Here is a 17,292-nt window from a genome sequence, read left to right as displayed (position 1 = left end):
ATGGAACAATAAATAAAAAATTTGGTGTAGTTTACATCATCAATCTAATACACTCTGAAACTTATTTGGTTATAAATTTTTGACCCTTAAATTCTTTTGAGTAGTATATATACATGTATATATATATAATATTTGAAGTCAAGACACTGTATATTATAATATTATTAATAATATATTATGCTATAGACTGGCGGACTAGTAGAAATTATTGCAGGGGCTATTAAATTTTAGTTGGTAACTTTAGTTGGTTCTGGTCTGGCGAGCTAGCAAAATATGTTCCATTCTGCACACCTGCAGCCAGATGTTATTTCCTTTAGTACTACATATAGCTGAATCTGTCAAATGCTCCAATAGTGTCATCTATTAATAATATTGTTAACTTTGTGGACACAGTACTGAATTACTGTACATTATACAAATATTTGGGAATTAAAATTCCAAACTTATATTCCTTTTCTGGCCTCTGAGAATTAAATGTTTGCATAACCCAAACATAATTTTTTTTCAGGTAACCTATTTCATTTTGCAAAACCCGTTACAGTGACAAATGATAATGTAAAATGTTTTTTCTAATCTTTTATTTTTCCCCTGAGAACGAAAACTGGGTTATGCAAAACTAGACTTGCGCAAACGATGCACAAGTGAAACAATTGTTCGTGCACTTTTCACAGGCCTGCTTTTTTTTTTTATTCCATTATAAAATGCATGTACACAAAACTCAATTTTTTTTGTTTTACTTTTTCATGATATTTGATGTTTTGATGTTTATCGTTAGATGCATTTATGATTCAAGATAAAAACATGCATACAAACGCAACCATGATGATCATTTTTGTTACACTGTATTTGGCAAATATCACCTTCTAAATTTGACAGTTTATACATCTCGAGAGTATGGATGATATCACGTGGGACCGACAATGATCTTTTTTCCCACTTCTGCAACACTTATTCCATAAAAGAACTCACCAGTTTTGTGAATCTGCCACACTCCAACTGCAACCAAGATAATGCCAACCACAAAACCAAAGCCACACAACACAGCTGCTGCAAGATATGCTCCAGTACCTAGGTCAGCTGAAATACGATATTAGAAAATACATGTAAACAAGACATGGGATATGTATCAAAGGTTGTTATATATCACAACCTAAATATTATAATGTGTTTTATGCATTTAATTTACTTTACAGCAACAGATGAAAGCTGCAATCATTACCTCCACATAAAAATATACATCACTACCCATAAGACTGTTTCTGTATATGCAGTGTTTTCTACATATGTTGGTAGGTAGGTAGGTGTGTGTGTGTGTGTGTGTGTGTGTGTGTGTGTGTGTGTGTGTGTGTGTATGTATGTACAGGGTTGAAAATTAGCAGTCGTCTGATTGGCTATGGGTGACTAAGAATTTTACAAAGGTAGTCCATTGGTCGACCATCGATTTCAGAGTGGCGAGTATGGTACTACCAGTTAAAAAAGAAACGCACTAAAACTGAATCGAATGGCCAATATGTGACAAAACACACAGGGTCTCTTCTGGCGCAAACAACAGATCTGGCAGGAGACGATATTACAGAACATGTTCTATATTTTGACAGCGCTGGACTGACCAGACTTAGTCTCAGCTTCTACGATTTTGGTCTGGAGCTGCAAATAAATATAGCTCAGAATGTATTGCAGACACTTGAATTGTTATCTTAAAGTCGTTGGCTTATTGTAATGGACTGGATATGCCATAATTATCTAGTAAACTATCAAGTGTCTTGTCTGTAAGAGGACAGAACTCCCAAGGAAATCCTTTACTGGAGAGTTCATCCCTCTTGCATCACCATAAAGAGGACTGCCACTCCCAGACAACTTTACTATAACATGCACAGTTCCACCTTTTAAGGTTTTAATCTCTTTGTACTGCATTATCAATTACTTCAGAACTCAATGCAAGTGAAGCTGCATAAATTGGCTGTTCTAGCATTTTTCTTTACACCTGTATTAAAAAGTATATTTAATCTGCATCATTTAATGGTAATTTGTAAATAAACATTTTTATTCATAATGGATTTCTGTTTTCAAAAATGTTATTTGGGTCGGTATGTTTTTTAATATGAATATTTACTATATTCATTATGAAATTACATGCCAATTCATCGTTTTCCTTTTGACGCAAACGGACTGTATACATGGTTATTATTTTACATGGCTGTTATTCAACAAAGAAAATTCTAGTCTTGATTTTCACTGTGCAGTTAAACTGGAGGGCTAGTTGAAATTTCACTGGCCCGGGGGACTAGTAGCTGAGGAAAGTTATTAGTCCCCAGGAAAAATCACTAGCCCCCCACCCCCCACCCCCCTCCAACCCTCACTTCATTACTGAAGCAGTTTGAGAAGACGAAACCTATATGGGATCTAGCAGGTTGTTCCAAGGATTGAACACACATTACTATGTTGCTTGTACTTTATCTTTAAAGGAATGCGGCAGCAAAGGGTGGGGTAAACATGCCTCATCTATAATCGGAATATTACAACAATTTTCGGAATTCAGAAACAAAAACCGGAAAGTTCTGATTGTGTTTGCAGTAAATATCCGGATTTATTGAGACCAAACGAAACTGCGACACTTTTGACTTTGTCAATCTGTCATGGCAAATTTTGATGAAATACATCTAGTTTGTATGTTTAACAGGTTTCATTGGCAAAATAGTTTGAATGTCCGCAACATGAATCTGGGTCACAACTGCCCAGTATTACTCGCCCGGGGGACTAGCGCCATTTAAATTGTACTCGCCCCCAAGGATTTCTACTCACCTATGGTGAGGGCGTGAGCATTAATTAGCTTCTATCCCTGGACAATGGTTTTCATGTTAATTTTTAACCCTGTATGTATGTATATGAGGGGTTCCCAAAAGTTTTTGGCTTGACTATGAAACACAGCTTGCACCAAATATTTTATTCCATCGTTTTTCTACTTAAACTCATTTGAATTCAATACATTTTGTCCAATTTTTCTACAGCATTGTTAACCTAAAAACCAGGCTTTGTCTCGCACCCCTAAAAACTCTTCTACAGCACCTATCACCTCTTCGTCCGTCTCAAATTTACTGCCCCTGAGCTCAGATTTGAGCCTAGGAAGCAAGTAAATGTCTGAGGGGGCGAGATCTGGAGAATAAGCAGAGTGGGGAAGAATTCGGAAGCCACAGTCACTGGCAGCATCAACCGCAACTAGCAAGGAATGAGCTGGATCACTGTCCTGAAGCAACCAGACACCTCTTCACTGTTTTTCACCTTTTTTCTCAATTTCTTCTCAGCGTTGGCGAAGCTCGTTTGCATAATATCCACCAGTGATTGTGGAACCTTTCTGTAGGTAGTCAATCAAGATAACATCTTCGCAATCCAAAAACACGGATGCCATGACTTTGCCACTGCAAGCGGTTGTCTTGAACCTTTTGGGAACGGGTGATTCAGGGTGTTTCCATTGCATGCTGTGACTTTTTGTTTTGGGGTCAAAATGATGAATCCAGGTTTCATCCCGAGTCATAATATGCGCAAAAAAAGCTTCTGGGTCAGTGCAGTATTCCTCTAGAAGTTGACGAGATATGTGCATCCTGACCCATTTCTGGTTTGCTGTTAACAATCTTGGCACCCACCTTGCAGACACTTTATTCATGTGTAGATGCTCCTGCAGAATTTGTTCCACCGATGTTTTACTAATGTTATGAATACAGGCTAACTGTCTGATGGTGATTCGCCCGTCCTTCATGACTTTATCAAAGACAGCATTAATGTTTTCGTCGGTGGACACTTCACATGAGCTACCAGAGTGTGGATCATCTTTAGTATTTTTGTTTACCCCGTGTGGAATCAGTACACCATTGCTTTATGGTACTGTATGAAGAAGCATCATCCCCTTATGTTTCGGACATATCCTTATGAATTTGCTTTGGCGTTATTTTCTTTAAATGCAACTACTTAATTACTGCCACAGAAACAGACATATCCATCCATCCATCCACGGATATATATATGTACATACATACAGTGAATCCCACCTAACGACCACCCAGGTATTAAGTACACTCCGCTATTAAGACCACTTTTTTAAAGGCCAGAATATGTCCTTATTATTTTATAGGTAAAACTACCCTGGTATTAAAGACCACCCCACTATTATGGATTACGACCATTAGAGTAAGTCCAATTGGTCGTGTTTAGTGCATTTCGACCCCATCAAAGCGACCATATTATGATAGCAAAGTTTCTTCATTATTTGTTTACACACAAGTGCTGAAAAGTCCTGCATCTAATGGTTTCTTTGTTCTTGTTGATTGTTAACAAATGACAGGTAGTACAGTCAAATAGTAATCATGTTAGTTTAATCTGTGAAGCATGTCTAAATCAAAACAGGATACCGGTACTTTCAGTTTTCAGAAAATATTGTCACCTAGTTAATATTAATGAGCGATGTACCATGCCGATTGCTTGTTTTTATACTGCGCAGTCAGTCAAGTGACGCACAAACCTGCACACATTCCGATTATAGTGATGCACATTTGTAAAGAAACACACTGACCATACAAATTATGTAAATTATTAAGAGGAGCATCACTGCAATTGTTTTTAATGCCCAGCCCATAACGTTGATTACTCTGAAGTTGCCTTGACATGTGTATATTATCGTTTAGTTGAAGATACACATTCACTGTTATCCCAACGAGACAGGGTGGGTCCAATTGTTAATTGGGACTATCGCTCCATCAAGGTGACCGACTAATCCAATAGGTAACAAAATAAGAGAGGCAACATTAACAAAGTGAGTTTGTGTATTTTGAATGCTGAAAACCAAACATAAATATAGTTGTATTATTACTATTTCGGTCTAATTTTATACGTACATGTAACATCATTATTAGAAATGTCAAATGCTCTTCCAAACAGCCAACAATTAATAGACACGTTTTTCATATAATTCAACTAATATTGCATCCTCTTTGCCCATATTTTCTAAGCCATCTTAGCTACTACATATCGTAGGTAGTTATGAGTAAAATACGAATGTCGTAGATTTAAAATACGACAGATTTTCGAAGGTATCGTAAAGTTTTTTTAGTGTGTCATGATTTACGATATTTATCGTAAATGAAAATGGGAACTCTCATTAAATGGAGATAAAAAAAGATGGGTCATTTCTCGGTGACGTCATCAAGGAAATTCCTTTTAAACTTCATCTCGGTACAGCTGACTTGGCAAAATGGATATTATGCAAGCGCCCGAACCCCCAACAAAGAGGCCCCGTAAGAGAAACCTGGGTTCCACAGAATTGGAAATATTAATTTTGGATGTGGGGGAGGTCCAACTTTATTTTCTCTTCTTTTGGTTGTTTAACAGTGATTAGACTACATTAATTAGACCCAGAACACAAAGTACTATACACATAATTCAACTTTTAAAATTATTTGATTATGATTATTTTAGACCAGTGGTAAAGCCCTCACTTTATGCGCGGTCAGTCTGGGATCGATACCCGGCGGTGGGTACATTGGGGTTGTGGGTTTTTTCGTGTTTTTTTTTTGTTTTTTTTTTGGGGGGGTCTATTTCTCGTCTCAGACAGTGCACCACGACTGGCCATGGTAGGCCTATGTGTTATCATGTCTATGGGTGGTGCATATAAAATATCCCTTGCTACTAATGGAAAAATGGAGCAGGTTTTCTCATTAAGACTATATGTCAAAATTACCAAATGTATGACATCCACTAGCCGATGATTAATAAATCAATATGCTCTAGTGGTGTCATTAAACAAAACAAATTTTAATTTTATACTTTAATAACAAAAAATAACCAATCCATTATGGAAAATGGATACAGCCTAATATTTGTGTCAAAATTAGACACCCTCCCTCTCCCGTAATGCTAAACCATACACCCCGCAATTTTTAAAAATTATTTAAAGTTTGGAGACCTTCCCCATTTTCAAACAAGACATGCTATGGTGTTTATGTACTTATGAATAAACTGATTTGATTTGGTTTGTTTTGCGATTTGGGAAAGCGCTGATCAGTGGTAATGGGGGGCGAGGACACAGGGTCATGCTACCCTACCCCCCCAATCAAACCTTTTTTTAAAACTATTAAATTTTATAAAATCATACATACTGTCAAAGATAGTGTGTATTTCCCCCTCCCCAATATGGGTTACCTGCATATACAAGACATGTATATCTGCGCCATTGGCGTAGCCAGGATTTTATGGGGGGGGGGGGGGGGGGGGGGAATATACTCGATTTATAATCATCATTGTGTGTTTACATCTATAGTTTGTCTCATCCTCCTACAAAAATGGTGGGTTTTTTGTAAATAATTTCAGTCTTAGTTTTACCTAACAAGAAAAGTAAAAGTGTTTTGGAAATAAATTCTTTTTTTTTACTATTTTTGTGTGCAGTTTAGAAAACAATCGCTTAGAAATAAATAACTTGTAGTAAATTTCATAATATGAAAAAGGCGTTCCCTGTGGGAAGAACTATAGCTGTAATTACCTAAGTTAAACACTGTTGCCATGACAGTGTTTATGAGAAGGTAAACAAAAACACAACATTACAAACAAAATATTTCAGTGATAAAAAAGTGCGTTACGTAATGTTGTTCAGTACACTCATCCCATGTAACGCTAGATAATGTTTGTACATACATCCACCCACCCCCTCAAGCGTTCACACAACATATTTTACTATCTTAATAATGCAGTATAAATATTATTTAATAAAATAATTATTTATTTATACAAAAAAAAATCTTTACATTTTTTATGTACCAGTAAGACATTTCAAATAATATTAACTTTGGAATAATATTAACTTTGGAACAGTTTCATGTCTATTTTTTTTATTAATGTAATTAGTGAAAAATTGTCAAAAGGGTTAACTTCAGTAATATTTCTTTTATTTGGGTTTTCTGATACATTATTTCGGTGCATGTCACATTTCACACCTGTGCCTTCTTCAACCACCCCGATCAGGCCCCATTATATCGATTGGTACATTTTCTGAAATAGGTAGCGTAACAATCAAAGGCCACGGTTGCAATATACTGTTTTAAAGTTTTGATAGCAAAATACTTTGAGTTTACAAAACTGGGGAGTTGTATCTTCGTCATTATCATGAGATAAGAAGTAAGGCGCCATATTGGTTTCTAGTCTACGACAGGTAGGAACCTGTCATAGGATCTACGACGTATTTACGATATTTTGGAGTTACGACACTTTCGAAAATACGCTTCGACATTTGCCGGTCATTTACGACGGATTTACAACATACTGTGGCTAAGATGGCTTCGAAAATATGGACCCAGTATATGGACATGTATAACCATTATATTAACTACTTTCAAATATCATAAAAATGAGAAGTGCCCACAAATCTAATACGCTTTCACATATTAACATTATTTTATTTATTTATAAAATGTTTACATGAAAATAGGTGAGTAGAAGTTAAAAACATGGATTTTGTCAATAATTAATCAAATAGTTGGAAGGTTAAGAAGTGTTCCATCTTTTGATGTGGTGTTGATATAATATATATGGTGAATAATGTTTTACTATATGACCAAGATTAGAGATTATCACTCATAGAAACCATAGAAGTGTGTCACAGGAAAATATTGAACTGCAGGATCTATTCAAACTGTTTAAATATTAAAATAAATTTGTGACTGCAACTTTAATGCATGCCAAGATTCATGTAAGCTGGCCTCAGATTACAGTTATCTTCCCATTTGGTTGTCCAAAATCCGGAAATTTGACCGCGCAAGTAGTCTGCTTTTTGACTGATTATTTCATGGCAGACAGCTATGAAGTGGCAACTGTTTGACTGAAGTGACAGGGGATAGCATGTAGTTTGTAAATATGTGTAACTTGTTGACATTGAAGACTTGTTTGTGGTAATTCCGGCCCATGCAAAAGTAGTGCTTTTTGTGTAAAATGGGTGTACTCCGGCCTGGTTTAGAGGGTGTGTCTGTTTAAACCAATATGCTGGGAGAAAGAGCTGGACAACAGGGGTTGTCCTTTTCAGGGTATGTGTCCCCCATGCAGGCAAAGGTACATACACAACTTCACGGGCCTGCTGATTTTAATAAAAATGTTATAGCCACTAAGGCTATATAGAAACATATAGCGAAATTAATTGTGGTCTGAGGCCTGATATAGTTCACACATTACACCCGTTAAATGCTTGATTCTGATGAAAGTATTATAATCAGAGAGGTGAAATTACACAGACTGATTGTGAATACCACAAGGAATATGAAAACTCATTTATTTATTTTCAAAATATTTTATTAAATTAAAAAACTTTTTTTTTTAATTTATTAAAACTTTAAATTAAAATGTTCAACTTTTAAATTTCAATATCCTCCAAAATAGCATAAAATTACCTCTGATGTTACTACATGTTGTTGCAATATTTTTTAACAGTTTTGAGCTAATAATTTGGTAAAAAAGAGCAAAAGTTGGATTTTGTTGGTCACTATTGAGATTTTTTTTTTTTTTTACAAATTGAATTTTAATGAGTTTCTCAATTATTGCAATTGGACAGAAGATCTAAATATAATGAATATATCACTACTAAATGTAATTAAACACTTTAAATAAATAGTATACAGTTTTTAACAAGATTAAGTACTCTAATACATGGTTCATACAGAAATGTTCTGATCTCATTCAAGGACTTTTCAAGGGTTTTTAAAGGCTTTTTCTTATGAAATTCAAGGACATTTTACCTCTCAAATATTCATAAAAAACATTTTCTGTATGTGAGAAAAGACACTTTTAATGGGAAGTTCATTAAGAATACTGCAAAACTGTTACAATACAACTAAACAAAGCAAGCATTAGTTGAACACAAAAAATCTCAGTGAGGATAACCAATGTCATGCTAATAGGCAAACAGGCAAATTGTTCAACCCTTCAGAGCAGAAAGTTTATCATTCAGTTTTTCCTCAACTGTTATGGGATCGTTCTTTTTGTCCACAACAGTGCGCCTGAATGCATTTGACTTAGTCACAGACAACATATTGCCAGTTTTCTGATCAATACACTTGTTGCACAGCGAGCAAGACGCTTTATGTCGGTCACATTTGTGTTCTCTGACCCAAGGCAACTGGGTCAGCCATATCCGATTAAACACTCACTTGCCCATGATCACAATTCAAAGACAAATACTTCCACAAAAGCACAGCCACTTAACGTGTTCGCTGATGCGAGCGGCCATTTGCAATATAACGAAGCTTGACGAACGATCAACGAACTTGTAGACGCTACCGGAACCGTACGGAAGTTACCGAAGCCACCGAATCAACAGTAAATGATCCGCATTCGTCAAAAAACATATACGCTCTCGCCGCTAATATTTTAAATTGTTACTATCTTTATTGAAATAATTATTTTCAAGCACAACATACAGAAATTCAAGGACTTTTCAATTACTTTTAGGACTTTTCATGACATTCTGTAGTTTTCAAGTACTTTTCAAGGTTAATTTCAAATTTATGGACTTTTCAAGACAGGGCTTGAAATTCCAGTACTTTTCAAGCCTGTGCGAACCTTGTAATAATACATTTCACCTACATTTATGTAAATTACACACTTCAGTCATTTTTCAAAAATGGTCTTTTATCCTTAGAAAATCTAATAGGCTAATATTCTATGCTGTCTGGATGTATTTATTGTGTTCAGTAATCAGATGCTGGTACACTTGTCAAGTTTATTGCAGAAAATGTGCCAAAAAGGTTAACATTTGGCTTGTAATACATATGGCAGAATAATCCATAATGCATATTCAGTGGTCATTACTACAAACATCCTTCCAATCAAGAAATACTACACTGAGGTATCCCAGACACTGGCACATGACTACACTTGTTAACAGTTATCAATGGAAACTGAAAAATATGGTGCAAGTACCTCTTGGTAGGATTTATATCAGCATTTTGTGACAAAATGTTCATTTTCAAAGTTGTCATCAACAAAAAACATATTATGGTGTATACTTAAGTAACATCTGTAGGGCATATTCATAATAATATGCATTTATATGGGCTGTTTTGCCTTTTACAAAGTGGCTACATGTCTAATACAGTAAATGAAGTAGATTAAGTAAATATAGCAGGTCAAAATTTAATCTGAGGCCTATCATGTCTAATTTTCCCTGAAATTAGTGTATAAAAATTTGTTGCAAATGGCCCCAATTTTGTGACTTTCACCATCCCTCCGACACATTTCTAATAATGTACCATGAATTCAGTCACCATATCTTTAATAAGCCTCCACTTATCATATCTAAAATGCAAAATTTTACAGTTTCAGATTTAAAAAAATTTCAAAAATTTAAATTTAAAGTTTAATATTTCATTAAAAATGAAGTAAAATCTAATGATTGATTTTTTTTCCTTTAAATATTTCAAAATCTTTGCAAGACAACACTGTGCAGATAGAACATATGTAGAAGAAAAAATAGCTGTTCATTGTATGAAGAAATTCCAACATTTGATAAAGTTATTACATTTTGAAGTTGGTGTCCCTCAAGTTTCCATTGCTAAAATTGGCCATGGCAAGGCACTGTGGTAGGTGTTTTAACACAACCTCTATATACTCTCAGTTTAAAGGTGACATCCCGATACTTACTGAGCATTGCTTTAATATGTACATCATTGAAATGCATTAGTGTGGGCCAGTTTTTAGGGGGAAAAATGGACTGATAGGCCTCAGATTACAGTTATCTTCCCATTTGGTTGTTCAAAATCCGGAAATTTGACCGCACAAGTAGTCTGCTGTTTGACTGTGATTATTTCATGGCAGACAGCTATGAAGTGGCAACTGTTTGACTGAAGTGACAGGGGATAGCATGTAGTTTCTAAACATGTGTAACTTGTTGATATTGAAGACTTGTTTGTGGTAATTCCGGCCTATGCAAAAGTAGTCCTTTTGGGTAAAATGGGTGTACTCCGGCCTGGTTTAGAGGGTGTGTCTATTTAAACCAATATGCTGGGAGAAAGAGCTGGACAACAGGGGTTGTCCTTTTCAGGGTATGTGTCCCCCATGCAGGCAAAGGTACATACAAAACGTCACGGGCCTGCTGATATTAATAAAAATGTTATAGCCACTAAGGCTATATAGAAACATATAGCGAAATTAATTGTGTCTGAGGCCAGCTACACGTACCTATATATGGCTGTATGCTAACCTAAAACAACTGGAGTAGCAGACGTAAATTAATTCTACGGGGTCTAATCTGAAGCAAGTGAAGCCCGATATAATAAAAAAAACCCGCACCATAACAGATTGTACTGGGTATATGAGAGGCCTTGATTCCCCCATTAAATTGAAGAAGTTAACACTTTTATTGATCAAGCAACCCTCTTTTTGGGGGGTATTAGGGAGTAATGCCTTTTCACACCAGGCTCAATCTTTGGTAAGGCTAGTAAAATGTCCATGCCACTGTAAAGTCAAATCTGTTTAGCAACCACCTATATTAAGCAGCCACCTGTGATAACAGGTCACATTTTTATTTCCCCAATAGATCTAATATAGTAAAAACTGTCCTGTATTATGCTGCCACTTGATTTAGGTGGTCAATTTTTAATTATCCTTCTTTGTGGATTTTTAACACAGGTTTCACCTTATATGCATGTTGGAACTGCTCTCCATTACCCAATGAATGACACTTTGTTTAGTTGAAGTTAAACTCGATATACATTTACATTGTACCTACCATCTGTCTGGATGCCCAGTAGGACTGCAACAACAATGGCCATGATCAGAAGAATTCCACCCACTGCTACTATGATCTTCTTCAAGAATGCACCTGAAAAACAGAATGGCACGGATCATACAACACAATGTAAAGATAATATTAAAGCATTTTCAAGACTAAATATATTCTTAAACACCAGTGTACATGTATGTGGTCTTATGTACAATAACATGCATACAAATACAATCTACAATATATAAAGTTTGATATTTACAGTACATTATAGAAATGATGGGAAATTAAAGTAGTTGAAGGGGTTAAATTGAAAACAACAGTATCGGCAAGATACATGATATGCCTGTCAAAAGTAGGTCATGGTGACCTAGTAATAGTATGCAACACACTGCCATCCCAAGTTGTACAAGTTTGCATGTGATGTTTGATAATCCTATATGAATTGATAGGAATATATGGCCTGGACAAGGATTGAGTAACTGGGGTCGGAAGTATGGCTGAAATTGATTTCTGGGGTCTGAGTTCATAAAAATACAAGATGACATTTTCTCAAGTTGGTGTGAACAAGATGGCACCTGTTTTTCAAAATGGCCACCAGTCAATCATCAAACTGTATATCTTCTGAACTATACAGCACTTAGAAATGTGATCTTGATGTCAAAACTAATGTTTATGGGCTCAACGAGTTTATTAACACCGTTTGTAATGCTGTCAGATATTGGGTTGACAAACATTCAAAATGAATGACTAAAAGGGCTGTAATGTTGGTATGAAAAAATTTGTAATATGACTTAGAAAAAGCAAATTTTATGTCAAATGTTAGGTTTAGATTGTTGATATGTTTAGTTTTGAAAATTACTAAATTAAAATATAACTGCAAACTGTAAATAATTGTATAAAATAATAAATCAAGAACCGGACATGTGTGCCATACTATTGATCAAATGGTTCCCACAGTATTAACATTTTGTGGTCGTTATACAACTATTAGCATCAACAAACAACTAAGACCTGAATAAATAAATGAATAGATAAATTAGTGAGTGAGTGTATGAATGGATAAATGAATGAATGAATGAATGGATCAATGAAAGAATGTTTTAGTAGCAAAATTCCAGCTAAAAAACCCACGAGGATAGTTCACAAAACGACCTCAGTCTGGTAGGTGGGTCAACAAATTACTCAGGTACTGTTAAAGTCTGTGGGTCTCTTGTTTATCGTACCATCCAGTGCACTGCATCAAAGGTCATGGTATGTGCTGTTCTGTCACTCGGAAAGTGCATATAAAATATCCCTTGCTGCTAACAGGAAAATGTAGCAATTAAGTTTCCTCTAAGGCTAAATAAATGAACTTGTTCTAGTGGTTTTGTTAAACAAAACCAACTTTAATTCTTTTGAGTGGTCGAAAAAAATTGTATTTTAATATGACGACATTAGAATTTTCACCCTACTGAACGTTATACAAGAGTGTGATGGGGTGTGGCCTATATCGGTATGAATGAATGAATTACCCATCTTACATACATGTAACAACATGAAAACATTTAAAATGCCACCTGATCTTTGTTACAATGTGGACGATAAAAATTGTATGTTTATAGATATGACTTTATTAGAAATTTCACAGTGTCTGGAGCAGGGTTCCATCTAGCATCTGGAAAATGGGAGTCATCATGATTCACAGGGGTTTATTTTGGGAGTCGTGCATTCAAAAATATATTCTATAGGAGTCATTTGTGATATATTTCTTAAAAAACATAATTAACTGAATAACTATCTTGTTTACATTACATGCATATTTTATATCCATTATTATATCTGTATAATACATATACATATCCTTTGTTTTTCCTCTTATAAATAATTTAGTACCCTTTTTATGTACCCTTTGGCGTGGCACAAGTGCAGGGCACATGTCCCCCTTACCACCACCCCCCAGTTTCCTACGCCAGTGAAGGAAGGAAATGTTTTATTTAACGACGCACTCAGCATATTTTATTTACGGTTATATGGCGTTGGACATATGGTTAAGGACCAGAGATATTGAGAGAGGAACCCCGTTGTCGCCACATAATGGGCTATGCTAGTGAATAATTATAAGATGCATACCTGGACCACCAACACATACTGACAATTTAACAAATGAAAAACACATAATTTTAGAGTTAATAGAAAAACATGATTATTCCAGCTAACTGGGGGCAGCCATGTTGTTTCATTTTTGTGGCGTTCGATGCTGTAGCTTGGGGCTAAGTGATTTCAGCTCCGACCAACTCCTGTATGCACAATGTAAACAAATGCTCTAATTTATGCTTTCATCAACCCGACTTGTAAAACAACATAAATGGCTTGGTAGTATAATAAACTATTTAACTAAATATATTTCAATTTGCATCAATAGAACGAAATAGAGTTATAGTATTTTTCTCTCTTAAAAAAATCCAAAGCAAAAATGCATATTATTAGGCCTACTGTTAAGAGTACGTTAAAGCAAAAATGACCACTCAAGATACCCAAGTGATAATTTTCTTTTCTTTGAGACTACGTAATTGGTCAGTTTTGTAATTTTAGCTGGGGAAGTCTACTTAATCAAGGGCTTTACAGAATTATCTATAGTAATAAACCAGGACGGCTGATAATGTCCATTACAATTTTAGGGTGTCTGCACAGTTATCACACAATTCTCTGTGATCTTAAGAAAAGAGGCACATATTTTTAGTGTGTCTAGACACATTGTCTAAATATACACCTGCCAATCAGGAACCACAGGTACAGGCCACAGAAAGAAAAGACCAATTAACTAAGAAAACACTCTAATTATTATTTCAGTACGTGGATTAATTTATGGACAAAACATAGTACAGTTATTTTGACACTTTGACAATGGTGGTTTATTTTGTATTGAAAAATAATATATATTTATTGCTGGCTTACAGGGATGGATATTATTACAGAACATTGCGATGCATCCACAAAAATCAGGTATATTTTGTTTCTTCAGTTCTAAGACTAATTCCTGATGTGACACATTAAGTATTACGTAACCACTGGATCGTCAGAGGGCGTATTCACTGGGATGGTACAAAATGGCTGTGCATTATATATTGTTGAATATGCATACCAGTCCAAAAGCCTTATGCAAGCATCCCTTTAACTGACCTTTGGAATAACAACTGTAGTAATAGAAAATTCCATTGTTATTTTTATATGTGTGGATACGCTCATGTTAGCATGAGTTAAAACTACAATATAGATTTCACTTTGTCCCAGAATAATATAAGCTAATTAAATATGATTCATTTTTTACTATAACATTTAATAATGTCAAAAAATAGGTCTACTAGATAATTATGGTGTATCCAGTCCATTCCAAATAAGCCGACAACTTCAAAATTTAAAAAAATACATGTATGCAGTGTCTTCAATACATTTTGAACTTGAGCCCCGGACCCAAGTCTGGAGCTGTAAAAAATATACAGCGCGTTCTATAATGTTGTCTGCTGCTAGATATGTAGCACAGAGATGGTTTCATGCAAAGTGTTTCATTTTTAACTGTTATCATACTTGGCTTGGTGGTTTGATACACCAAGGTGGCAAAAATAAAATATGAAGACGTTTCCAAAATGTCTGTTTCAATAAATCAATGTTGGAAACTGATAAAAACTGCTTAACCTTCTGACTACTGCAGGCGAGATACTGTACACTGTATACAGTGCATTCCCCAATTCATATTTCCCGGCCCGTTTGGCACCCACGGACACTCACCCCCCCGCACCGAAACTCCCTCGGAAATCAGAATTATAAGAAAGAAACGGTGTAAGATTATTTTCAAAAAATGGTGGTTTTTGTTTATAGATTTTTTCAATGTAAAATACCTTGAAAGCTTTTGGAAGTTCAAAAAGTGGTGTTTTCGGCAAGTATTTTCGCTTGACAACAATGGCGGCACGTCGCCAAAACATTGCGGTAATTTTCAGGGACCGATAGCTGATTGTGACAGCTAATTTGATATAAATTTGATCGTTTTTACCAACAACGAAAATTCTTTGAATAAGAATTCATCAATATTGCAATATGAACGTCGTAGTTCGGGTTTAAAAAAAAATTCCTCAGGACTGGGGGCTTGACAGAATGAAGGTCAGAAAACCAAGTGTTATCGGGAATAAAAACTGGAGGGGACCCATAAATAAGCAGACTGGACCAGCATGCTGCCACAAATGCCCGTAAAGTAAACGCAACATTTTAGATTTTTTGCCTAATTTTAATCACCATTAGCCGATCTAAAATAATAAAAATTACAAAAAAAGACACGAAAATAATACTTACCGATTCATATATGAACTTTATTTCATGTATTTATGAAACATTTAAGTGAATATATGTGAGTAAAAATTATAAACTTGTACCCACTCAACGTGGTTTTTGTTAAAAATTAATCCAGTAGTCTAAAGGTTAATGCGAAGACCAAATGTTCGAATCACATTCGGTTTCGCATCAAATAACTTCATATATTTATTATCAAACACCGCATTGTGTACAGGATGTTTTGGCATTGATTTAATCTTTGTAGCATACTGCAGAGAAAGCTTTGCACGTCTAGATACTTTGCTTCGACATACAAGCTCTCCATAGATGTTTTGAAAGCACCAAGACAAAGCCTAAGTCCCTGGTTGTGTATAGGATCTAGCATTTGCAAGTAAGACTTACGTACTGACCCATACACAATGCACCCATAATCAAGTTTAGACTGAACTAAAAATCTGTAAAGTCGGTGCATAACCTTTCGATCTGCTCCCCATTCAGTCAAAAAAGACCGATACTAAATGCTGGTTATGGATAAAAGCATCCCTACAAAACATTTCAAATCTAACAAGATGATCAACCGTGCTATGTCTAGGCCTGAACCCACATTACACGTTAGTAAGCAATTTGTGTGACTCAAGATACCAGACAAGTCTACGATTGATCATTCTTTCCATGGTTTTACAAATGCAACTAGTATGATTTGTTGGATCCTTACCAGGCTTAGGAATAGGAATGACAATGGCTTTTCTCCAATCAGAAGGAAAGTCACCTGAAATCCAGATTTTGTTAAAGATATTTAATAGAACCATTAAGGATGATTCAGGTAAGTGTATTAAGAATTGATAATGTATTTCATCTGGTCCTACTGAAGTATCATGGGCTCTATACATAGGTAGAGCGTCCTGCAACTCCTCCAAAGAGAAGTGCCTGTTGTATACTTCAGCATTTTCAGATGAAATGTTAATAGGTTGCTTTTCAGCTTTATTTCTGATAGATGTAAAAGCATCTGTACTGAAAGAAGAAGAGTTATGACAGAAATTGTCTGCCAAAGCATTGGTAATGTGACGATGAGACGTCACATCCATGTCATTGACTGATTACGAGCCTTTGCCCGAGCAATGCGATAACTATTCAGGTTATCCCCGGTAGGTTCGCATTTGAACCTCTCGATGGTCCTGTTTCGCTCTTTGATTGCATCTTTGCATGTCTCATTGAACCATGGTTTATTGAAACACTTC

The 17,292-nt window shown here is 35.5% G+C and overlaps 1 protein-coding gene across 1 annotated transcript in view; it reads right to left on the bottom strand.

The window, feature by feature from the left end:
• Positions 1-969: 969 nt before the first annotated feature.
• Positions 970-17,292, bottom strand: part of LOC121367015 — a gene marked incomplete at its 3' end in the record, with an annotated part of 124,665 nt that continues 108,342 nt past the window's right edge. Inside the window, exons 4-5 of the mRNA XM_041491219.1 lie at positions 11,756-11,848; positions 970-1,077 (exon numbers count right to left, since the gene is read on the bottom strand). Coding sequence (XP_041347153.1) covers positions 970-1,077; positions 11,756-11,848 — 201 coding nt within the window. The remainder of the gene's footprint in view (positions 1,078-11,755; positions 11,849-17,292) is intronic.

The sequence above is a fragment of the Gigantopelta aegis genome, unplaced genomic scaffold, assembly GCF_016097555.1.
Source record: "Gigantopelta aegis isolate Gae_Host unplaced genomic scaffold, Gae_host_genome ctg830_pilon_pilon:::debris, whole genome shotgun sequence".
In the NCBI taxonomy this organism is placed as follows: Eukaryota; Metazoa; Mollusca; class Gastropoda; order Neomphalida; family Peltospiridae; genus Gigantopelta; species Gigantopelta aegis.
This window is presented reverse-complemented; position numbering and strand designations above follow the sequence as displayed.